Below are 23,860 nucleotides of genomic sequence, written 5' to 3' on the forward strand. Positions count from 1 at the left end.
CGGCTCCGGGATCTTCATCTCTCCAAAGGGGGTCTTGGAGCACTCTGGCTCGGTGGGCGTGGCCCTGGTGGTCTGGGTGATGGGAGGCTGCATCGCGGCACTGGGCTCGCTCTGCTACGCTGAACTGGGCGTCACTATCCCCAAATCTGGAGGAGACTACTCCTATGTGACGGAAATATTCGGAGGTTTGATGGGGTGAGTGGAGAGCAGTACAGGGATGACGTGTTTTTGTAGTGAGACCCTGAAGGCAGCATCTCCCCGGTTCTATTCACTAAAATGCAATTGAGATGTTCCATTGGATTATTTTTGAAAATAATATAATAATAACGGTGGTGACTTCACGTCACCACCGCTAAGCTAAAGGAGGCTAATGTTGGGCTATAAGGAACTACAGCACGGTCACATGACTTCACGTCACCACTGCTAAGCTAAAGGGGGCTAATGTTGAGCTATAAAAGAACTACAGGACGGTCACATGACTTCACGTCACCACCGCTAAGCTAAAGGAGGCTAATGTTGGGCTATAAAGGAACTACAGCACGGTCACATGACTTCACGTCACCACCGCTAAGCTAAAGGAGGCTAATGTTGGGCTATAAAGGAACTACAGCACGGTCACATGACTTCACCTCACCACCGCTAAGCTAAAGGTGGCTAATGTTGGGCTATAAAGGAACTACAGCACGGTCACATGACTTCACGTCACCACCGCTAAGCTAAAGGAGGCTAATGTTGGGCTATAAAGGAACTACAGCACGGTCACATGACTTCACGTCACCACCGCTAAGCTAAAGGTGGCTAATGTTGGGCTATAAAGGAACTACAGCACGGTCATGACTTCACGTCACCACCGCTAAGCTAAAGGTGGCTAATGTTGGGCTATAAAGGAACTACAGCACGTCACATGACTTCACGTCTCCACCGCTAAGCTAAAGGTGGCTAATGTTGTGTGTGATGACGTTTAGTCGTCTCTTTTAGACTCTTGTTAGCAACCACCGTTTTTAATTGAGTTTAAGGGGTGTAGGGAGAGAGGGAGGAATTGATAAATAAATGTAGGGAGGAATAAAGGCATGTTGGAAAGGAGGGTTGAATGTACGCAGGGATGAATGTTTGAAGAGTAAAAGGGTGGTTCCTGACAACGGAGAAAAGTTGATAAAAGTGGTTAAAGGTGTAGTGACGGTGTTGCCATGCTCCCAAACTTAAGCTATAACTAATCCTCTTCATCACTGATTTGTTTTTCATTGTCTTCCTCTCTCGCAGGTTCCTGCTGTTGTGGAGCGCCGTCCTCATCATGTACCCGACCACGCTGGCCGTCATCGCGCTCACCTTCTCCAACTACGTCCTGCAGCCCGTCTTCCCCGACTGCGTTCCTCCGTACATGGCGACACGCATGCTGTCCGCCGTCTGCCTCCGTAAGTGGACGCCTGAAGCCACGTATATGCTCTTTCTTTTCTGAGTAAAAGTTTAGAAAATCTGATATTTTTGTAGTTTGACGTGCAAGCTTTTCTCTAAGTGATGTAGCGCTGCTGTCATATATTACTCAGTTTCAACCCCAATACATACATTTAGATTTCTCTATAGAGGCTTCTGGAAGTGAGACTGTTAAATACCGCGGTGCTCATTCAGGAGGAGGATGGAAGTAAACAGAATGAGAAACAGCTTCATTTCTTCTCTGTTTCTGATGCACTTTAGATTGTGTATCTTTATCCTGATCTCTCCTCTCTAATGGTGATGATGACACAGCTCATCAATAAACTACATGCTCCTCCTAGAGGAAAGGAAAGGAGGTGTCAAACTTCCTTTATAACCTCCTTTAGCTTAGGAACCACTGGACCTCCCTCACCGAAAGGAGAGGAGAAAGTGCTGCCCCACAATGCATTGCAGCCGCAGCATTTTTACATTGCATTTAGCTGACGCTTTTATCCAAAGCGACTCACAATAAGTGCGTTCGACCAACAAAATACAAACTTGAAGGAAACAGAATCATAAAGTACATCAGGCTTCATAGAGCCAAACATTTCAAGTGCTACTCAGCTGGCTTTAGAGGAGCCAGTCCTTTATTAGTATATAAGTGCTTTGTTAGTAATTCTATCCTCGAGGTGGAGTCGAAAGAGATGAGTTTCAGTCTGGAAGGTGTGTGAGCTTTCTGCTGTCCTGATGTCAATGGGAGCTCATTCCACCATCTTGGAGCCAGGACAGCAAACCCACGTGTTTCTGCTGATGGGAACTTGGGTCCCCCTCGCAGCGAGGGTGCAGCGAGCCGTCTGGCTGATGCAGAGCGTAGAGCACGTGCTGGGGTGTACGGTTTAACCATGTCCTGGATGTAGGAAGGGCCAGATCCATTCGCAGCATGGTACGCAAGCACCAGGGTCTTGAAGTGGATTCTAGCAGTTACCGGAAGCCAGTGGAGGGAGCGGAGGAGCGGGTGGTGTGGAACATTCAGGAAGGTTGAAGACCAGACGAGCCGCTGCATTCTGGATGAGCTGCAGAGGTCGGATGGCACATGCAGGTAGACCAGCCAGGAGGGAGTTGCAGTAGTCTAGGCGTGAGGTGACGAGAGCCTGGACCAGAACCTGCGTGGCTTTCTGGGTCAGCTGGGGACGCGTCCTCCTGATGCTGTAGAGCGTGTATCTGCAGCAGCGGGTTGGAGCAGCGATGTTTGCAGTGAAGGACAGGTTGTTATCTAGGGTCCCACCCAGAGTCCTTGCAGTCTGAGTCGGGGAAACAACAGAGGGGCCGATGTTGATGGTCAGGTCAAGAGTGGGACAATCTTTTCCCGGAAGGAAAAGCACTTCAGTTTTGTCAAGGTTGAGCTTGAGGTGATGAGCGGACATCCACTGAGAGATGTCAGCTAGACGAGCAGAGATGCGAGCGACGACCTGGGTCTCTGAGCGGGGAAAGGACAGGATTAGTTGGGTGTCGTCAGCGTAGCAGTGGTATGAAAAACCATGCGGGCTAATGACAGATCCGAGCGAGTTTGTGTACAGGGAGAAGAGGAGGGGACCAAGAACAGAGCCCTGAGGGACCCCTGTAGTTAATTGACAAGGGTCGGACTCAGACCCTCTCCAAGTAACCCTGTAGGTGCGGTCTTTGAGGTATGAGGTGAGGAGGGAAAGTGCAGAGCCTGAAACTCCAAGTTCTTAGAGAGTGAAGGAGGATCTGATGATTCACCGTGTCGAATGCAGCAGACAGGTCCAACAGGATGATGACAGAGGAGAGGGAGGCTGCTTTAGCCGTGTGCAGTTCCTCAGAGACAGCAAGGAGGCCAGTTTCTGTGGAGTGACCTGCCTTGAAACCAGAATTTGCCGTCACACAACAGTCGGCCGTTCACGGAAACAACCGATTATGATGGAGAAATTATATTATGAAAGTTACGGTGATTATTAAGCTTTTTAAAACGTATGTGGTAAGTTACAAAGTGCTTTGTTCTGAACGTTCATCAGTATCATAATCAAAGAGAGAAATATGAACGTTAGTTTTTACTGAAATGATCAAATAAAGTCAACATTTCAGTCTTTACTGAGCTGTGTGGGGTTTGTTCAACTTTTAAAAGATGTTTGAATGGTGATATACACAGTGATAGATGTTAAGGACTAACGTTTATAATAAATACATCTGTATTGATTTAAGATCTTTCCATCAATCATACGTATTGGGATCATGTGTATTAATGTGGACCGGAGGGAGAGGGTGACGAGCATAAGTTTCACTTTCCTTTTTTATTTCAATTCCAACTTTGGTCCTGAAGAATCTGTTTCTCTGTTGTCCACGTTCATAAAGCAAAGCAGCAGCATCAGAGCACGGAGCAGAGTCTCCAGATGAGTTCACAGCAGTCCCTCGTTCTTATTGAACATCCATGTTTGTAGTCCGCTGTATAGAAAACTGTAGTTTCCATGGTTACCCCACAGCAGCAGACGCACACAATGACGTCCGCTGGCGCATCATAAACACGTCGGATAGTGAAAGTGCCGTCGATTCTCTAAAGTACCGCAGTCTCTTCTCCTAAGTCCTTTTGAACTCTCCTATCCACTATCCCTTAACCCCGTGACCTTTCAATAGTGTGCCCAAATAATTGAACACTTTGAGAAAGCTTTATTAGCACAACTGAACATGTACAATCTGGAGGACTCACTGTCTGGGTGTGTTTCTGGTGACCCAAGTGGTGCAATTTGAACCTGTGATACGTTTAATATTAGTTGTATTCGAATAGAGAATATCTTTATCAGTGTAGCATAGATACTGCACTAGGTGTCAAAAAGAAGTATTGTAAGAATATATATGTATTGTTTTTTCTAACAAAGTGACGAACATGGTTGACATAATACATTTAATTAAAGTCAACGTTTCCGTCACTGTGTGCACCATTCATCCACACAGCCGCTTTGTCTTTTCAAGAGATGAGGTGGGAAGTAGTGGAGTACAAATATGTTGAACCCAAATACCTGTACTTTCTACTTCTCTCATGTTGAACACAAATACCTGTACTTTCTACTTCTCTCATGTTGAACACAAATACCTGTACTTTCTACTTCTTATATGTTGAACTCAAATACCTGTACTTTCTACTTCTCACATGTTGAACTCAAATACCTGTACTTTCTACTTCTCACATGTTGAACTCAAATACCTGTACTTTCTACTTCTTACATGTTGAACTCAAATACCTGTACTTTCTACTTCTCACATGTTGAACTCAAATACCTGTACTTTCTACTTCTCTCATGTTGAACCCAAATACCTGTACTTTCTACTTCTCTCATGTTGAACTCAAATACCTGTACTTTCTACTTCTCACATGTTGAACACAAATACCTGTACTTTCTACTTCTTACATGTTGAACTCAAATACCTGTACTTTCTACTTCTCTCATGTTGAACTCAAATACCTGTACTTTCTACTTCTCTCATGTTGAACTCAAATACCTGTACTTTCTACTTCTCACATGTTGAACACAAATACCTGTACTTTCTACTTCTTACATGTTGAACCCAAATACCTGTACTTTCTACTTCTCTCATGTTGAACTCAAATACCTGTACTTTCTACTTCTTACATGTTGAACCCAAATACCTGTACTTTCTACTTCTCACATGTTGAACTCAAATACCTGTACTTTCTACTTCTCACATGTTGAACTCAAATACCTGTACTTTCTACTTCTTACATGTTGAACTCAAATACCTGTACTTTCTACTTCTCACAACAGCTGGTTCCTTTAGTCTGAATGTGTGTTGGTGCGTGGTCATTATTCTTTAGAGTCACTGCGTGCCTATTGGTTGGAACACTATCCGTGTATCCATCACTTCCTGGTCTTCTCTAAAGAAGAGGGACCAATGGAAACGTTGTCATGTTGCCGTTGTTCAGCATGGAAACATTCATTAGCTAACAATGACATTATTGTTCTGTTAATATAAAGGGAGGTCAGGTACTCTTTAAAGCAGCTGCTAGTTATGGGTACTTTCTCCTGAAGTACACTTCAAAGCCTCTTTGCTTTGACTTGAGTAAAGAAGTTTAGTCAGTACTTCTACTTTCACCATAGTATTTTTAAACATGACTATCTGTACTTCTACTTGAGTAAAGGATGTGTGTACTTTTGCCATCTCTGTTCATGAGTAAATAACGTCTGGCTTCAAATCCCGTCTGCGGGGTGAAGTGGCGGGACTTCGGGGTGTGATTCCTCGCCTCTGACGCCATCATTCACGCTGGTTTTTGGATATGGACGCTGAAACGTGAGCTCTAAATGTAGGGATGGTGGGGGGGGAACGGAAGTGGTTTGTTTAGCGGGGCTGACAGCTTGTCTTTGTGTCGGAAAGCGAGGCCACCATGAGAGCAAAGCCGGTGACAATGATGGATGAGGTGAAACAATCGCCCTGCCCTCCCTCCATCGCCCGTTTCCCACATTCCTGCCACCCAGGGCAACTGGCCGCCCACCAGAAACACACCAGAAACCATCAACGGTTACCCAATGGCAATGGTGCTGATATATTTAAAGGGACAGTTCACCCCAGAGTCAAAAAACGCATTTGTTTCCTGATTTAGAGATGTCTGCCTTCTGGTTGTTGTGCTTAAAACGCAAAAAAAACATGGAAAATAGAGTTCATTTGAATGGATATAATGGAAGATAATCCATAGTTAGCAGTTTCAAGTGGTCTATTTCCTGCCATATAATCTTATCGGTGGTGACGTGAAGTCATGTGACCGTGCTGTAGTTCCTTTACAGCCCAACATTAGCCACCTTTAGCTTAGCGGTGGTGACGTGAAGTCATGTGACCGTGCTGTAGTTCCTTTATAGCCCAACATTAGCCACCTTTAGCTTAGCGGTGGTGACATGAAGTCATGTGACCGTACTGTAGTTCCTTTATAGCCCAACATTAGCCACATTTAGCTTAGCCGTGGTGACGTGAAGTCATGTGACCGTGCTGTAGTTCCTTTACAGCCCAACATTAGCCACCTTTAGCTTAGCGGTGGTGACGTGAAGTCATGTGACCGTGCTGTAGTTCCTTTATAGCCCAACATTAGCCACCTTTAGCTTAGCGGTGGTGACATGAAGTCATGTGACCGTACTGTAGTTCCTTTATAGCCCAGCATTAGCCACATTTAGCTTAGCCGTGGTGACGTGAAGTCATGTGACCGTGCTGTAGTTCCTTTATAGCCCAACATTAGCCTCCTTTAGCTTAGCGGTGGTGACGTGAAGTCATGTGACCGTGCTGTAGTTCCTTTATAGCCCAACATTAGCCTCCTTTAGCTTAGCGGTGGTGACGTGAAGTCATGTGACCGTACTGTAGTTCCTTTATAGCCCAACATTAGCCACATTTAGCTTAGCCGTGGTGACGTGAAGTCATGTGACCGTGCTGTAGTTCCTTTATAGCCCAACATTAGCCACCTTTAGCTTAGCGGTGGTGACGTGAAGTCATGTGACCGTGCTGTAGTTCCTTTATAGCCCAACATTAGCCGCCTTTAGCTTAGCGGTGGAGACGTGAAGTCATGTGACCGTGCTGTAGTTCCTTTATAGCCCAACATTAGCCACCTTTAGCTTAGCGGTGGTGAAGTGAAGTCATGTGACCGTGCTGTAATTCCTTTATAGCCCAACATTAGCCACCTTTAGCTTAGCAGTGGTGACGTGAAGTCATGTGACCGTGCTGTAATTCCTTTATAGCCCAACATTAGCCTCCTTTAGCTTAGCGGTGGTGACGTGAAGTCATGTGACCGTGCTGTAGTTCCTTTATAGCCCAACATTAGCCTCCTTTAGCTTAGCGGTGGTGAAGTCATGTGACCGTGCTGTAGTTCCTTTATAGCCCAACATTAGCCACCTTTAGCTTAGCGGTGGTGACGTGAAGTCATGTGACCGTGCTGTAGTTCCTTTATAGCCCAACATTAGCCTCCTTTAGCTTAGCAGTGGTGACGTGAAGTCATGTGACCGTGCTGTAGTTCCTTTATAGCCCAACATTAGCCACCTTTAGCTTAGCGGTGGTGACGTGAAGTCATGTGACCGTGCTGTAGTTCCTTTACAGCCCAACATTAGCCACCTTTAGCTTAGCAGTGGTGAAGTCATGTGACCGTGCTGTAGTTCCTTTATAGCCCAACATTAGCCACCTTTAGCTTAGCGGTGGTGACGTGAAGTCATGTGACCGTGCTGTAGTTCCTTTATAGCCCAACATTAGCCTCCTTTAGCTTAGCGGTGGTGACGTGAAGTCATGTGACCGTGCTGTAGTTCCTTTATAGCCCAACATTAGCCACCTTTAGCTTAGCGGTGGTGACGTGAAGTCATGTGACCGTGCTGTAGTTCCTTTACAGCCCAACATTAGCCACCTTTAGCTTAGCAGTGGTGACGTGAAGTCATGTGACCGTGCTGTAGTTCCTTTATAGCCCAACATTAGCCACATTTAGCTTAGCGGTGGTGACGTGAAGTTATGTGACCGTGCTGTAGTTCCTTTATAGCCCAACATTAGCCACATTTAGCTTAGCGGTGGTGACGTGAAGTCATGTGACCGTGCTGTAGTTCCTTTATAGCCCAACATTAGCCACATTTAGCTTAGCGGTGGTGACGTGAAGTCATGTGACCGTGCTGTAGTTCCTTTATAGCCCAACATTAGCCTCCTTTAGCTTAGCGGTGGTGACGTGAAGTCATGTGACCGTGCTGTAGTTCCTTTATAGCCCAACATTAGCCACATTTAGCTTAGCCGTGGTGACCTGAAGTCATGTGACGGTGCTGTAATTCCTTTATAGCCTAATGTTAGCTTTTTACTTTAGAAATCATAACGTGGTGTTAATATGTGGAGATTATCTAAACTTGTAAATATCATAAACGTTTGTTTGACAGACCAACGCAGTGTTGATTTATTTCTGATTGTGTTGAATTGTTTTCTGCTTAGTCCTGCTGACCTGGGTGAACTGCTCCAGCGTCCGCATGGCGACGAGGATCCAGGACGTGTTCACGGTGGGGAAGCTGATGGCGCTGGGTCTCATCATCGTGGTCGGCCTCGTCCAGATCTGCAAAGGTAACTCTCAGAATGTTAAGTAACATGGAAATAAATGTAGAGGTGTAGGAAGTATTCAGATCCTTTTTTTCTACAGTCCTCTCCAGCTGATGTTCAGTTTCATATCAGTATGTAGTGTCTCTACTTTAAAGAGTCCTCTCCTGCTAATGTTCAGGTTCATATCAGTATGTAGTGTCTCTACTTTAAAGAGTCCTCTCCTGCTGATGTTCAGGTTCATATCAGTATGTAGTGTCTCTACTTTAAAGAGTCCTCTCCTGCTGATGTTCAGGTGTATATCAGTATGTAGTGTCTCTACTTTAAAGAGTCCTCTCCTGCTGATGTTCAGGTGTATATCAGTATGTAGTGTCTCTACTTTAAAGAGTCCTCTCCTGCTGATGTTCAGGTGTGTATCAGTATGTAGTGTCTCTACTTTAAAGAGTCCTCTCCTGCTGATGTTCAGGTGTATATCAGTATGTAGTGTCTCTACTTTAAAGAGTCCTCTCCTGCTGATGTTCAGGTGTATATCAATATGGAGTGTCTCTACTTTAAAGAGTCCTTTCCTGCTGATGTTCAGGTGTATATCAGTGTGTAGTGTCTCTACTTTAAAGAGTCCTCTCCGGCTGATGTTCAGGTGTATATCAGTATGTAGTGTCTCTACTTTAAAGAGTCCCCTCCTGCTGATGTTCAGGTGTATATCAGTATGTAGTGTCTCTACTTTAAAGAGTCCTCTCCTGCTGATGTTCAGGTGTATATCAGTATGTAGTGTCTCTACTTTAAAGAGTCCTCTCCTGCTGATGTTCAGGTGTATATCAGTGTGTAGTGTCTCTACTTTAAAGAGTCCTCTCCTGCTGATGTTCAGGTGTATATCAGTATGTAGTGTCTCTACTTTAAAGAGTCCTCTCCTGCTGATGTTCAGGTGTATATCAATATGGAGTGTCTCTACTTTAAAGAGTCCTTTCCTGCTGATGTTCAGGTTCATATTAGTATGTAGTGTCTCTACTTTAAAGAGTCCTCTCCTGCTGATGTTCAGGTGTATATCAGTATGTAGTGTCTCTACTTTAAAGAGTCCTCTCCTGCTGATGTTCAGGTGTATATCAGTATGTAGTGTCTCTACTTTAAAGAGTCATCTCCTGCTGATGTTCAGGTGTATATCAGTGTGTAGTGTCTCTACTTTAAAGAGTCCTCTCCTGCTGATGTTCAGGTGTATATCAGTATGTAGTGTCTCTACTTTAAAGAGTCCTCTCCGGCTGATGTTCAGGTGTATATCAGTATGTAGTGTCTCTACTTTAAAGAGTCCCCTCCTGCTGATGTTCAGGTGTATATCAGTATGTAGTGTCTCTACTTTAAAGAGTCCTCTCCTGCTGATGTTCAGGTGTATATCAATATGGAGTGTCTCTACTTTAAAGAGTCCTTTCCTGCTGATGTTCAGGTTCATATTAGTATGTAGTGTCTCTACTTTAAAGAGTCCTCTCCTGCTGATGTTCAGGTGTATATCAGTATGTAGTGTCTCTACTTTAAAGAGTCATCTCCTGCTGATGTTCAGGTGTGTATCAGTATGTAGTGTCTCTACTTTAAAGAGTCCTCTCCTGCTGATGTTCAGGTGTATATCAGTATGTAGTGTCTCTACTTTAAAGAGTCCTCTCCTGCTGATGTTCAGGTGTATATCAATATGGAGTGTCTCTACTTTAAAGAGTCCTTTCCTGCTGATGTTCAGGTGTATATCAGTGTGTAGTGTCTCTACTTTAAAGAGTCCTCTGCTGCTGATGTTCAGGTGTATATCAGTTTGTAGTGTCTCTACTTTAAAGAGTCCTCTCCTGCTGATGTTCAGGTGTATATCAGTATGTAGTGTCTCTACTTTAAAGAGTCCTCTCCGGCTGATGTTCAGGTGTATATCAGTATGTAGTGTCTCTACTTTAAAGAGTCCCCTCCTGCTGATGTTCAGGTGTATATCAGTATGTAGTGTCTCTACTTTAAAGAGTCCTCTCCTGCTGATGTTCAGGTGTATATCAGTATGTAGTGTCTCTACTTTAAAGAGTCCTCTCCTGCTGATGTTCAGGTGTATATCAGTGTGTAGTGTCTCTACTTTAAAGAGTCCTCTCCTGCTGATGTTCAGGTGTATATCAGTATGTAGTGTCTCTACTTTAAAGAGTCCTCTCCTGCTGATGTTCAGGTGTATATCAATATGGAGTGTCTCTACTTTAAAGAGTCCTTTCCTGCTGATGTTCAGGTGTATATCAGTGTGTAGTGTCTCTACTTTAAAGAGTCCTCTCCTGCTGATGTTCAGGTGTATATCAGTATGTAGTGTCTCTACTTTAAAGAGTCATCTCCGGCTGATGTTCAGGTGTATATCAGTATGTAGTGTCTCTACTTTAAAGAGTCCCCTCCTGCTGATGTTCAGGTGTATATCAGTATGTAGTGTCTCTACTTTAAAGAGTCCTCTCCTGCTGATGTTCAGGTGTATATCAATATGGAGTGTCTCTACTTTAAAGAGTCCTTTCCTGCTGATGTTCAGGTTCATATTAGTATGTAGTGTCTCTACTTTAAAGAGTCCTCTCCTGCTGATGTTCAGGTGTATATCAGTATGTAGTGTCTCTACTTTAAAGAGTCATCTCCTGCTGATGTTCAGGTGTATATCAGTGTGTAGTGTCTCTACTTTAAAGAGTCCTCTGCTGCTGATGTTCAGGTGTATATCAGTATGTAGTGTCTCTACTTTAAAGAGTCCTCTCCTGCTGATGTTCAGGTGTATATCAGTATGTAGTGTCTCTACTTTAAAGAGTCCTCTCCGGCTGATGTTCAGGTGTATATCAGTATGTAGTGTCTCTACTTTAAAGAGTCCCCTCCTGCTGATGTTCAGGTGTATATCAGTATGTAGTGTCTCTACTTTAAAGAGTCCTCTCCTGCTGATGTTCAGGTGTATATCAGTATGTAGTGTCTCTACTTTAAAGAGTCCTCTCCAGCTGATGTTCAGGTGTATATCAGTATGTAGTGTCTCTACTTTAAAGAGTCCTCTCCTGCTGATGTTCAGGTGTATATCAGTATGTAGTGTCTCTACTTTAAAGAGTCCTCAAGTGTCATTTCAATTAAATAATTGTGTAAATAATATGAATGCATGATATTTTGTCCTGCAGGGAACTACGAGGCTCTGACTCCTCAGGTGGCGTTCTCCATGGAAAGGACTCCGACAGTCGGTCAGATCGCACTCGCTTTCCTTCAGGCGTCCTTCGCCTTCAGCGGCTGGAACTTCCTCAACTACGTCACGGAGGAGGTGGTGGAACCCAGGCGGTGAGTTTATATACACTATCAAATATATAAACGCTTCTCTGCATCTTACTCAACATCCTCCATCCATTTTATCTTATTGCTTTGCTCGCTCACATTGTTCTGGGCTTTTTCTTCACCTGTTACCCAATGGTACCGATACATTTAAAGGGACAGTGCACGCCAGAGTAAAAAAACGCAAGTGCTTCCTGAGTTTCATTAGTGCTTAAAGCGCCAAAAACACATGGAAATCTCAAATAAAGTTGAGTTCAATCGATAAGATGGAAGAGGATCCACAGAGAGCAGTTTCAGGTGGTCTATTTCCTTTTTACCAAACTACACTGACAAACCATATCACCTTAGCAGTGGTGACGTGAAGTCATGTGACCATGCTGTAGTTCCTTTATAGCCCAACATTAGCCTCCTTTAGCTTAGCGGTGGTCACGTGAAGTCATGTGTCCGTGCTGTAGTTCCTTTATAGCCCAACATTAGCCTCCTTTAGCTTAGCGGTGGTGACGTGAAGTCATGTGACCGTGCTGTAGTTCCTTTATAGCCCAACATTAGCCTCCTTTAGCTTAGCGGTGGTGACGTGAAGTCATGTGACCGTGCTGTAGTTCCTTTATAGCCCAACATTAGCCACCTTTAGCTTAGCGGTGGTGACGTGAAGTCATGTGACCGTGCTGTAGTCCCTTTATAGCCAACATTAGCCACCTTTAGCTTAGCGGTGGTGTTGTGAAGTCATGTGACCGTGCTGCAGTTCCTTTTATAGCCCAACATTAGCCACCTTTAGCTTAGCGGTGGTGACGTGAAGTCATGTGACCGTGCTGCAGTTCCTTTATAGCCCAACATTAGCCTCCTTTAGCTTAGCGGTGGTGACGTGAAGTCATGTGACCGTGCTGTAGTTCCTTTATAGCCCAACATTAGCCACCTTTAGCTTAGCGGTGGTGACGTGAAGTCATGTGACCGTGCTGTAGTTCCTTTATAGCCCAACATTAGCCACCTTTAGCTTAGCGGTGGTGACGTGAAGTCATGTGACCGTGCTGTAGTTCCTTTATAGCCCAACATTAGCCACCTTTAGCTTAGCGGTGGTGACGTGAAGTCATGTGACCGTGCTGTAGTTCCTTTATAGCCCAACATTAGCCACCTTTAGCTTAGCGGTGGTGACGTGAAGTCATGTGACCGTGCTGTAGTTCCTTTATAGCCCAACATTAGCCTCCTTTAGCTTAGCGGTGGTGACGTGAAGTCATGTGACCGTGCTGTAGTTCCTTTATAGCCCAACATTAGCCACCTTTAGCTTAGCGGTGGTGACGTGAAGTCATGTGACCGTGCTGTAGTTCCTTTATAGCCCAACATTAGCCACCTTTAGCTTAGCGGTGGTGTTGTGAAGTCATGTGACCGTGCTGTAGTTCCTTTTATAGCCCAACATTAGCCACCTTTAGCTTAGCGGTGGTGACGTGAAGTCATGTGACCGTGCTGCAGTTCCTTTATAGCCCAACATTAGCCTCCTTTAGCTTAGCGGTGGTGACGTGAAGTCATGTGACCGTGCTGTAGTTCCTTTATAGCCCAACATTAGCCACCTTTAGCTTAGCGGTGGTGACGTGAAGTCATGTGACCGTGCTGTAGTTCCTTTATAGCCCAACATTAGCCACCTTTAGCTTAGCGGTGGTGACGTGAAGTCATGTGACCGTGCTGTAGTTCCTTTATAGCCCAACATTAGCCTCCTTTAGCTTAGCGGTGGTGACGTGAAGTCATGTGACCGTGCTGTAGTTCCTTTATAGCCCAACATTAGCCACCTTTAGCTTAGCGGTGGTGACGTGAAGTCATGTGACCGTGCTGTAGTTCCTTTATAGCCCAACATTAGCCTCCTTTAGCTTAGCGGTGGTGACGTGAAGTCATGTGACCGTGCTGCAGTTCCTTTATAGCCCAACATTAGCCTCCTTTAGCTTAGCGGTGGTGACGTGAAGTCATGTGACCGTGCTGTAGTTCCTTTATAGCCCAACATTAGCCGCCTTTAGATTAGCGGTGGTGACGTGAAGTCATGTGACCGTGCTGTAGTTCCTTTATAGCCCAACATTAGCCGCCTTTAGCTTAGCGGTGGTGACGTGAAGTCATGTGACCGTGCTGTAGTTCCTTTATAGCCCAACATTAGCCACCTTTAGCTTAGCGGTGGTGACGTGAAGTCATGTGACCGTTCTGTAGTTCCTCACTTCTCCGGTGAGCATACAGACGCTATCAAATATACGCTTCCCTGCATCTTTCTCAACATCCTCCATCCATTTTATCTGCTTGCTTTGCTCGCTCACATTGTTCTGCGGTTTATTTTGGTCTTAATCCAATCCAAAATGTTATGTTTCCCTTTGACTTGCAGAGAGTTAGATCAGAAGACCAATACCACTCTCACATTTGTGCATGAAATATTGATGTGGTTACTGGAAACGGGGGGAACAGCTGTCCAGCATCTTAAAAGTGTACAAATTAGATTTAAATTCTACATTTAGAATCCAGTAGTTTCTATGTGCTGGGAACCCTTGCTATACATTTCTTAAAGGTCTCCTATTTATACCATTTTAGGCATTTGTTATTGGTCTCAAATATTAAAAAAAATATTAAAACATGTTTCTGAAGTGTTTTGCTCGAAATACCAAACAGATCACCCATTCTAGCCTCAAACCCCTCTATTTCAGACCCGTTACTAACGTGATGATTCTGGGACAGTAGCTTTATAAAAACAAACAATAATAGGAGACCTTTAAATAAAGCTTTTGGGTTTTCAACATTTCAGGGTTAGGGTTAGCTGGCAGCGAGGCTTCCCCGTGAGCCAGAGCTTCATGCATGTTCATGCTTTTATTTTTGGTTTTGCCGGTGTGATGTGTGCATGTGTGTGTCAGGAATCTACCTCGTGCCATCTACATCTCCATCCCGCTGGTGACCGTCGTGTACACACTCACCAACATCGCTTATTTCTCCTCCATGTCGCCCGAAGAACTGCTGTCCTCCAACGCTGTGGCCGTAGTGAGTAACCGGAGAACATAACACTCAGTTATGGTCTTGCTCTCAGAGAGGGGCCATATTCTGTATGTAGCGTCTCTACTTTAAAGAGTCCTCTCCTGCTGAGGTTCAGGTGTATATCAGTATGTAGTGTCTCTACTTTAAAGAGTCCTCTCCTGCTGATGTTCAGGTTCATATCAGCATGTAGTGTCTCTACTTTAAAGAGTCCTCTCCTGCTGATGTTCAGGTTCATATCAGCATGTAGTGTCTCTACTTTAAAGAGTCCTCTCCTGCTGAGGTTCAGGTGTATATCAGTATGTAGTGTCTCTACTTTAAAGAGTCCTCTCCTGCTGATGTTCAGGTGTATATCAGTATGTAGTGTCTCTACTTTAAAGAGTCCTCTCCTGCTGATGTTCAGGTGTATATCAGTATGCAGTGTCTCTACTTTAAAGAGTCCTCTCCTGCTGATGTTCAGGTGTATATCAGTATGTAGTGTCTCTACTTTAAAGAGTCCTCTCCTGCTGATGTTCAGGTGTTTATCAGTATGTAGTGTCTCTACTTTAAAGAGTCCTCTCCTGCTGAGGTTCAGGTGTATATCAGTATGTAGTGTCTCTACTTTAAAGAGTCCTCTCCTGCTGATGTTCAGGTGTATATCAGTATGTAGTGTCTCTACTTTAAAGAGTCCTCTCCTGCTGATGTTCAGGTGTATATCAGTATGTAGCATCTCTACTTTAAAGAGTCCTCTCCTGCTGATGTTCAGGTGTATATCAGTATGTAGCATCTCTACTTTAAAGAGTCCTCCCCTGGTGATGTTCAGGTGTATATCAGTATGTAGTGTCTCCACTTTAAAGAGTCCTCTCCTGCTGATGTTCAGGTGTATATCATTATGTAGTGTCTCTACTTTAAAGAGTCCTCTCCTGCTGATGTTCAGGTGTTTATCAGTATGTAGTGTCTCTACTTTAAAGAGTCCTCTCCTGCTAATGATCAGGTGTATATCAGTATGTAGTGTCTCTACTTTAAAGAGTCCTCTCCTGCTGATGTTCAGGTTCATATCAGCATGTAGTGTCTCTACTTTAAAGAGTCCTCTCCTGCTGATGTTCAGGTGTATATCAGTATGTAGTGTCTCCACTTTAAAGAGTCCTCTCCTGCTGATGTTCAGGTGTATATCATTATGTAGTGTCTCTACTTTAAAGAGTCCTCTCCTGCTAATGTTCAGGTGTTTATCAGTATGTAGTGTCTCTACTTTAAAGAGTCCTCTCCTGCTGATGATCAGGTGTATATCAGTATGTAGTGTCTCTACTTTAAAGAGTCCTCTCCTGCTGATGTTCAGGTTCATATCAGCATGTAGTGTCTCTACTTTAAAGAGTCCTCTCCTGCTGATGTTCAGGTGTATATCAGTACGTAGTGTCTCTACTTTAAAGAGTCCTCTCCTGCTGATGTTCAGGTGTATATCAGTACGTAGTGTCTCTACTTTAAAGAGTCCTCTCCTGCTGATGTTCAGGTTTATATCAGTATGTAGTGTCTCCACTTTAAAGAGTCCTCTCCTGCTGATGTTCAGGTGTATATCAGTATGTAGTGTCTCTACTTTAAAGAGTCCTCTCCTGCTGATGTTCAGGTGTATATCAGTACGTAGTGTCTCTACTTTAAAGAGTCCTCTCCTGCTGATGTTCAGGTTTATATCAGTATGTAGTGTCTCCACTTTAAAGAGTCCTCTCCTGCTGATGTTCAGCTGTATATCAGTATGTAGTGTCTCCACTTTAAAGAGTCCTCTCCTGCTGATGTTCAGGTGTATATCAGTATGTAGTGTCTCCACTTTAAAGAGTCCTCTACTGCTGATGTTCAGGTGTATATCAGTATGTAGTGTCTCTACTTTAAAGAGTCCTCTCCTGCTGATGTTCAGGTGTTTATCAGTATGTAGTGTCTCTACTTTAAAGAGTCCTCTCCTGCTGATGTTCAGGCGTATCAGTATGTAGTGTCTCTACTTTAAAGAGTCCTCTCCTGCTGATGTTCAGGTGTTTATCAGTATGTAGTGTCTGTACTTTAAAGAGTCCTCTCCTGCTGATTTTCAGGTGTTTATCAGTATGTAGTGTCTCTACTTTAAAGAGTCCTCTCCTGCTGATGTTCAGGTTCATATCAGTATGTAGTGTCTCTACTTTAAAGAGTCCTCTCCTGCTGATGTTCAGGTGTATATCAGTATGTAGTGTCTCTACTTTAAAGAGTCCTCTCCTGATGATGTTCAGGTGTATATCAGTATGTAGTGTCTCCACTTTAAAGAGTCCTCTACTGCTGATGTTCAGGTGTATATCAGTACGTAGTGTCTCTACTTTAAAGAGTCCTCTCCTGCTGATGTTCAGGTGCATATCAGTATGTAGTGTCTCTACTTTAAAGAGTCCTCTCCTGCAGATGTTCAGGTGTTTATCAGTATGTAGTGTCTCTACTTTAAAGAGTCCTCTCCTGCTGATTTTCAGGTGTTTATCAGTATGTAGTGTCTCTACTTTAAAGAGTCCTCTCCTGCTGATGTTCAGGTGTATATCAGTATGTAGTGATTCTACTTTAAAGAGTCCTCTCCTGCTGATGTTCAGGTGTATATCAGTGTGTAGTGATTCTACTTTAAAGAGTCCTCTCCTGCTGATGTTCAGGTGTATATCAGTATGTAGTGATTCTACTTTAAAGAGTCCTCTCCTGCTGATGTTCAGGTGTATATCAGTAGTGTCTCTACTTTAAAGAGTCCTCTCCAGGTGTCTCCATAAGAATAAAGTAGTGATTGTGTGTTCTGCTGTCAGACGTTTGGAGAGAAGCTGCTGGGGATGTTCTCCGTCATCATGCCCATCTCCGTGGCTCTGTCCACCTTCGGAGGGATCAACGGATACCTGTTCACCTCCTCCAGGTGAGACCCTCCCCGTTGAGTGTCCTCCTCCAACATGAGAGTAGCATGCTAACAAGGGTATCAACTGTAGCTGTGAACATGACAGGATGTGTGATGACCTGGAAGAGCATCAGGACTGCTGGAGGCAGATGATAGCTATGTGATGAACATGATGACTCAGCCTCTATGGAGAGAGACATCAAGCATGCTCATTTCTGACCTGGAGCTAATCTGAAGTAAACATTGAATACTGCTTTCTGTTCCTCCATCTTGTGACTGTGTGACTCCCTCTCTTGGATATCAGCATGTGAAGGACACTGCTCAGGAACTGCTCTGTATGTGATGACTCCTTCCCTTCTGGAGAGGATCAGAGATACATGGATCCTGAGATTCAAGCTCAAGCCGGAGACCAGGGAGAATTAACATTTTTTAATATTCGGAAAAAGTCCGAATGTTGAGATTTTTGAAAAAGTTAGAATTTTTAGAAAAAAGTCCGAATTTTAAGAAAAAAGTCAGAATTTTAAGAAAAAAGTCAGAATTTTTTGAAAAATACTGAATTTTGAGGTTTTTGAAAAAAAAGTCCGAATTTTGAGATTTTTGAGAAAGTCTGAATTTTAAGAAAAAAGTCAGAATTGCATTGATTTTCTGAAAAAGGTAGAATTTTTTGACAAAAGTCTGAATTTTGAGAAAAAGTCTGAATTTTTTGAGATTTTGAGAAAAAGTCTGAATTTTGAAAAAAAAACGAAATTTTGAGTTTTTGAGATTTTGAGAAAAAGTCCGATTTTTTGAGAAAAAGTCCGAATTTTTGAGAAAAAGTCTGAATTTTGAGACTGAGAAAAAACCCAACAAATTCTCTTTTTCAGTTTTGACTACTTCCATTCTTGAGAGGATAATAAATACATGGATCCTGATGAAGCTCAAGCCGGGGACCAGTGATAATTGTCTAACACTCCCTACCTACCACACTCCTGAATTATATAAACAGTGATCACCGCAATAAACCATATTTATTTTTGTATTAATGTACATTATTCAATTTCATATTCTGTTCTTGTAAATATCATAGTCTACATGTAAATAGACTTCTTGCACTATTTTTTATTTTTGTAATTTAATATGTTGCATTGCTGGAGGAGCTCAGGTCACGAGAATATGTATATATATGACAATAAAACCTTTGAATCTTTGAATGCTGCTCCGGAGGACTCGTTGTACTGATAAAATACTTCTAATGCTACTGTACTTTATTAATGTACTTAGTTGATTTATTTTGTCCTGCAGGTTGTGTTTCTCTGGCGCTCGAGAGGGTCACCTGCCCAGTCTGTTGGCTATGATCCATTATAAGAACTGCACCCCCATCCCCGCTCTGCTGGTCTGCGTACGTACAATCCGATGAGATAATGTAACATGGCTGCACTCGACCATACACATTTAAATCATGCATGTAAAAGGTTATTTTCAATGAGGAGTGGAAGAAAAATAAAAGAATAGAAGACACTCAATCTTAAATTAACATAACCGGCATTTTATTAAACATTCAACAACACTTTCAACAAAGAAAGTCTTATCTTATCTTTAATATATTTTCAGTGTGCTGCCACCATAGTGATCCTGTGCATCGGAGAGACTCACAACCTGATCAACTACGTGTCTTTCATCAACTACCTGTCGTACGGAGTCACCATCGCAGGCCTGCTGTATCACCGCTGGAAGAAACCCAACCTGTACCGACCCATCAAGGTACTACGATATCCGTTAAAGGTCTCCTTTCATGCTAAATCAGAATCAGGGTTATCACCAGGCAGGTTGACACGCACGGGGAATTTGACTTAGTGTCGTGGTGCAGACATTAAAGTAAAACAAACATTTAAAAACACAGATAGAGAACTAGAAAAATATTAGAAATAATAAAAAATATAGTAAAATATAACAGTATTTTCATAGAAATGGAATAAAAATCGGCAGTAATAAAAAATAAATAAAACATTGTTGTACAGTGTGTGCATTAATGTAATGATGTATGATGTGGCTGAGGTGAAGTGTCTTTTATACATAAATATGTGCGAACATAAAACCCTCTCTCTTTTCCTCCGTACCCAAATCTCTAAAAACGGGGGAACAACGGAGCTGATCCAGATTTGCGTCCGATTTGACGTAATATCGGAAATATGGACTAGAATGAGTGATCTGAAAAACACTTTTTATATATCTGAGAGCTATAATATCTGCCTGAAAATAGAACAATACGAGACGTTTAATCAAACTTTACTAAAGGTCTGGACTGGAGCCAATTCATTCGAAAACATTGTCACTGGCATCAGTTTGGATTTACTGACAATCACGGAGGAGTGTATAGAAAGTGTTTAGCAGTATTTCTCGGGATACCTCAAATGACTGAAGGCAACATGCCGACGTGAGGCCTGTCACTCACAGTTAAGCCCCGCCCCCCCATGCAAAATCAAGGCAAAAGTCTGATTTATTTTTTTAAATGGTCTGAATCTGGAAGCGTAAAATCTGCAACTGAAAAAAAGAATGACTAAAATATAAAAATATAAATGAATGTGAAGAAAAAAAAAACTTTTAATCAAATTTAAAGGGGACCTATCATGCAAAATGCACTTGTGTACGTCTTGTATACATGCATATGTGTCCCCGGTGTTCCAGGGAACTCACCAAGTGTCAGAAAACACAACCCTCTCTCTTTTCCTCCGTACCCAAATCTCTAAAAACGGGGCTGCAACAGATCTGATTATTATTTGAAATTTTCTGACGTCAGAAAAGGGGTGCTCCGCCTATACGGGCAACTCTCCACCTATCAGGGGAATGAGAGACCGCTCGAAAGCGCTGGAGACGATGTAGTACATATGCCAGGCCTGTAGGTGGCGCTGTAGTCTGCCACAAAAGCAAAATCAGCCCTTTCAAAAACAGGGCTGGAAAAGAGCAAATAAAGCGAAATGAGGCATGGTTAAAATGCAGGATCTGTTTGGTATTTTGAAAAAAAAACTTCACAGACATGTTTTATAGAGGTATGGCCCTACAATATATGATTCAAATATAGCATGATAGGTCCACTTTAAGTGCTTGTTTTAATTTGAAGTTGTGGTGGATCCGATGTAACACTCACAACATTAAAGAATAAAACTAAGAGGAATCAATAAAACGCAGACACAGAGATGGTTGAAGTTAATTATTATATTACTTTACTTTAATTAATATGGATCTGAAGTTGGCGTGACGTTGAAGTCGTGCTGCTGTAGTTCCTTTATAGCATCACGTTAGCATGTAGCTTCTGGCCGTTAGATTTATGATTCGAACATTATAAAAGTAGACATGTGGAGATTATCCTGAACAAAGCATTCATCAAATAGGTTCGTTTTCCACCTTATTTTTTACAATATTCTAAAATCCTGGAGAAATCCCGTTGCTTTTCGTCAAGGGAACCAGCCGCTTCCTTCCGGGTCGGCCTACACAAATACGCTATCCCTGCCCCGCTCTATAGGGATGCCTCTTCTTGGAACCCACACGTTAGGCTTCTACAAAGCTCTGTTTAATCCCATGCATGTGCCCAGGTGAGCCTGCTGGTGCCGCTCAGCTACCTGCTGTTCTGGGTTCTGCTGCTGGGCTTCAGTCTGTACTCGGAGCCCGTGGTGTGCGGCGTGGGCCTCGTCATCATGCTCACCGGCGTGCCCGTCTACTTCCTGGGAGTCCACTGGAAAGAGAAACCAAAGTGCATCTACAAATTCATCGGTGAGTTTTATGTGACGACATTATCACACGGCGACATGCTAAATAAATCAATGACTTGAAACGCTTTTGATCCAAAACAGATACATCGATAGATTAGTACTTTATTGATCCCAAATGTTTGCGCTGCAGCAGAATAAGAAGACAAGCCAATGCACATAAGAGAAATTAAAACACTAGAAATAAACAATCCAAAATATTTCTGAAATAGAAATAAAATAGCATTAAAAAGTAAAAAAATATACACGTGGAAATACAGATTTACAGTAACAAAGTATAAAGCAGGATATTACAAGGAATGGATTATTAAATATTAAATTGAATGATTAAAATGATTTTACTTATTTACATTCGTTAAGAAAAGGTCCCACAGTTCTGCCCTTTCACACCAACGCGGTTCCAGGGCCGGTTCGGAGCCAGAGCCTGATGATAAGCACCGGTTCCTATTCACACCGCAGCGGAGCCGGCTCTTTCCCCCGAAAACCGGTTCTTACCAAGCTCCAAAAAATGGTCGGCCTAGAGAAGCAAGAACTGCATCCGTCACAATAGGATAGCAACAAGTAGTCAAGATAGTCAGTTTAGCTTCGGTTGCTATGCCAACATCACCCATTTTATACCAGAGAGACTTTCATAACAGGCCGGCCAGCGCTGCAGCGGTCGGTACATGCCGCTGAAACACATTACTAAACAATGAACCACGGCACTCTGGAGAAAAGCATAAGGTTGGAGAAGTCGTTATTTATTTTAATCTGACGCAGTCCCCCGTTGTTGTTGTTGTTGTGAGCGCCGTTGGGGAGAAAATCAGCGACGTAAACGGTGACGTCATGACGCAGCCGCGGCGGCACCAGTCGGGCTCTGGGCGGTGTGAACAAAACTGGGGCTGAAAAGAAGAACCGGTTCTGAAGAGCGCGATTACGAACGGGAACCGCGTTGGTGTGAAAGGGGCTTCAGTCGTTGTTCCCGTTAGTGTTTACTTCCTGTCTGTCTTCTTCTACTGTTCCCGTTAGTGTTTACTTCCTGTCTGTCTTCTTCTACTGTTCCCGTTAGTGTTTACTTCCTGTCTGTCTTCTTCTACTGTTCCCGTTAGTGTTTACTTCCTGTCTGTCTTCTTCTACTGTTCCCTTTAGTGTTTACTTCCTGTCTGTCTTCTTCTACTGTTCCCGTTAGTGTTTACTTCCTGTCTGTCTTCTTCTACTGTTCCCGTTAGTGTTTACTTCCTGTCTGTCTTCTTCTACTGTTCCCTTTAGTGTTTACTTCCTGTCTGTCTTCTTCTACTGTTCCCGTTAGTGTTTACTTCCTGTCTGTCTTCTTCTGCTGTTTCCTTTAGAGTTTACTTCCTGTCTGTCTTCTTCTGCTGTTTCCTTTAGAGTTTACTTCCTGTCTGTCTTCTTCTGCTGTTCCCGTTAGTGTTTACTTCCTGTCTGTCTTCTTCTGCTGTTACGGTAATTGTACTCAAGTATAGTTTCTGAGTACTTCATCACATGTGTATAATCTGACGTATTTGTGTGTTTTTCTGCAGAGAGAGCGACGTACGTGGGCCAGCGGTTGTGCTTCGTGGTTTTTCCTCAGATCGACCCCATCGAGAACGAGAACCCTGCCGAATGGACCGACCGCTCTTCAGGCAGGAGCAGCTTCTCCGCCAACTCCTAGAAACTTTTCCTCCGCACACACGAGGATCTTTTCTTTGGTTTGTTTTTATTCTGCGTAAGTTGAGACACTTCCTCCGGCTCCGGGCACTTCCTGTCTGACCTTTGACCCTCGGAGACGTGCTGCAGTCGAGTGGAAACCTTTTTCTTTTCTTCTCTTTTTGCTACCAAGTCTTCGAGTTACAACAACCGAATGCCACCAGCTGTTGAAAGTGACTTTTATTCACATTTTGGACCCTTTTCTTTCCGACAGTACTCCGAGCGACCGGCGTCTTTTTCTGCTGGAAGTTTCCGCTCTTTTTTCGTGCCTTAATACGTTAGCCAACAGCTGCAAGCGGCCCACGACATCTCCATCAGGAGAAACGCGCTGTGTGCGTCACTCTTTAGTGTCCCCTGGTCTCCAGCTGTGTGCGTCACTCTTTAGTGTCCCCCGGTCTCCCAGCTGTGTGCGTCACTCTTTAGTGTCCCCTGGTCTCCCAGCTGTGTGCGTCATTCTTTAGTGTCCCCTGGTCTCCCAGCTGTGCGCGTCACTCTTTAGTGTCCCCTGGTTTCCCAGCTCTGTGCGTCACTCTTTAGTGTCCCCTGGTCTCCCAGCTGTGTGCGTCACTCTTTAGTGTCCCCTGGTCTCCCAGCTGTGTGCGTCACTCTTTAGTGTCCCCTGGTCTCCCAGCTGTGCGCGTCACTCTTTAGTGTCCCCTGTACTCCCAGCTGTGTGCGTCACTCTTTAGTGTCCCCTGGTCTCCCAGCTGTGCGCGTCACTCTTTAGTGTCCCCTGGTCTCCCAGCTGTGTGCGTCACTCTTTAGTGTCCCCTGGTCTCCCAGCTGTGCGCGTCACTCTTTAGTGTCCCCTGGTCTCCCAGCTGTGTGCGTCACTCTTTAG

At 43.6% G+C, this 23,860-nt stretch overlaps 1 protein-coding gene across 2 annotated transcripts in view; it reads left to right on the top strand.

The window, feature by feature from the left end:
- slc7a10b (solute carrier family 7 member 10b) overlaps positions 1–23,554 on the top strand; it is a 49,923-nt gene extending 26,369 nt beyond the window's left edge. Inside the window, exons 1-10 of one of the 2 annotated variants that reach the window (XM_071202749.1) lie at positions 17–195; positions 1,261–1,412; positions 8,374–8,499; positions 11,607–11,760; positions 14,625–14,748; positions 17,508–17,611; positions 18,872–18,968; positions 19,181–19,330; positions 21,160–21,337; positions 22,854–23,554. In XM_071202749.1, the coding sequence (XP_071058850.1) occupies positions 80–195; positions 1,261–1,412; positions 8,374–8,499; positions 11,607–11,760; positions 14,625–14,748; positions 17,508–17,611; positions 18,872–18,968; positions 19,181–19,330; positions 21,160–21,337; positions 22,854–22,984 (1,332 nt within the window). In that variant the 5' untranslated portion in view covers positions 17–79 and the 3' untranslated portion in view covers positions 22,985–23,554. Of the gene's footprint in view, positions 1–16; positions 196–1,260; positions 1,413–8,373; positions 8,500–11,606; positions 11,761–14,624; positions 14,749–17,507; positions 17,612–18,871; positions 18,969–19,180; positions 19,331–21,159; positions 21,338–22,853 lie in introns of those variants that run through there. The other variant, XM_034080026.2, reaches the window with a different exon arrangement.
- Positions 23,555–23,860: the final 306 nt, after the last annotated feature.

Source organism: Pseudochaenichthys georgianus, unplaced genomic scaffold, assembly GCF_902827115.2.
Source record: "Pseudochaenichthys georgianus unplaced genomic scaffold, fPseGeo1.2 scaffold_828_arrow_ctg1, whole genome shotgun sequence".
NCBI lineage: Eukaryota > Metazoa > Chordata > Actinopteri > Perciformes > Channichthyidae > Pseudochaenichthys > Pseudochaenichthys georgianus.